Source organism: Odontomachus brunneus, unplaced genomic scaffold (assembly GCF_010583005.1).
Source record: "Odontomachus brunneus isolate Ranch 3 - 2012 unplaced genomic scaffold, Obru_v1 Obru_scaffold_496, whole genome shotgun sequence".
Lineage (NCBI taxonomy): Eukaryota > Metazoa > Arthropoda > Insecta > Hymenoptera > Formicidae > Odontomachus > Odontomachus brunneus.
The window spans coordinates 6,529-7,006 of record NW_022639946.1 but is presented as its reverse complement, the minus strand read 5'-3'; the positions used below and the strand labels follow the sequence as shown (position 1 = coordinate 7,006).

The following is a 478-nucleotide window of genomic DNA, read 5'->3' as shown; positions in this document are numbered from 1 at the left end:
GTATTGCGTAGAAAGAAAAGAATTTAAAAGTTCAAATAATACCAAAGATTTTAATGATGATAATGAATATGAAGATGACATTAATTATGAAGTATATGATGAAATATAGACTAATATTTTATTTTAATATTAGCTTTTTTAATATTACCAAAAATACTGAGATTAACTTCATATTGTTACATAAAAATTAACATTTATTATTATAATATACTACAGAAAAAATTTTTTTTACAGATTTAAAAATATTTAATTATTTTTATTTGTCATGCTGTCATTGTCTTATATATTTTGGCACTTCTTCTCTTTTTATTCTGTTTCTACTAAATTCTTTAATTAACAATGCATTTCTGTCACAATAATTTCGAATAGATCTTTCCTTTGATAGATAATTTTTTTTTATATAATCATATACTTTTTTGTATTTTTTATTTTCACATTTTCTGACAAATTATTTTTTATGCAATAATAATATTTTTTT

At 18.2% G+C, this 478-nt stretch overlaps 1 protein-coding gene across 1 annotated transcript in view; it reads left to right on the top strand.

Moving 5' to 3' along the window:
* LOC116853718 overlaps nucleotides 1–287 on the top strand; it is a 2,031-nt gene extending 1,744 nt beyond the window's left edge. Inside the window, exon 2 of the mRNA XM_032834888.1 lies at nucleotides 48–287. Within this exon, the coding sequence (XP_032690779.1) occupies nucleotides 48–109 (62 nt within the window). The 3' untranslated portion in view covers nucleotides 110–287. The remainder of the gene's footprint in view (nucleotides 1–47) is intronic.
* Nucleotides 288–478: the final 191 nt, after the last annotated feature.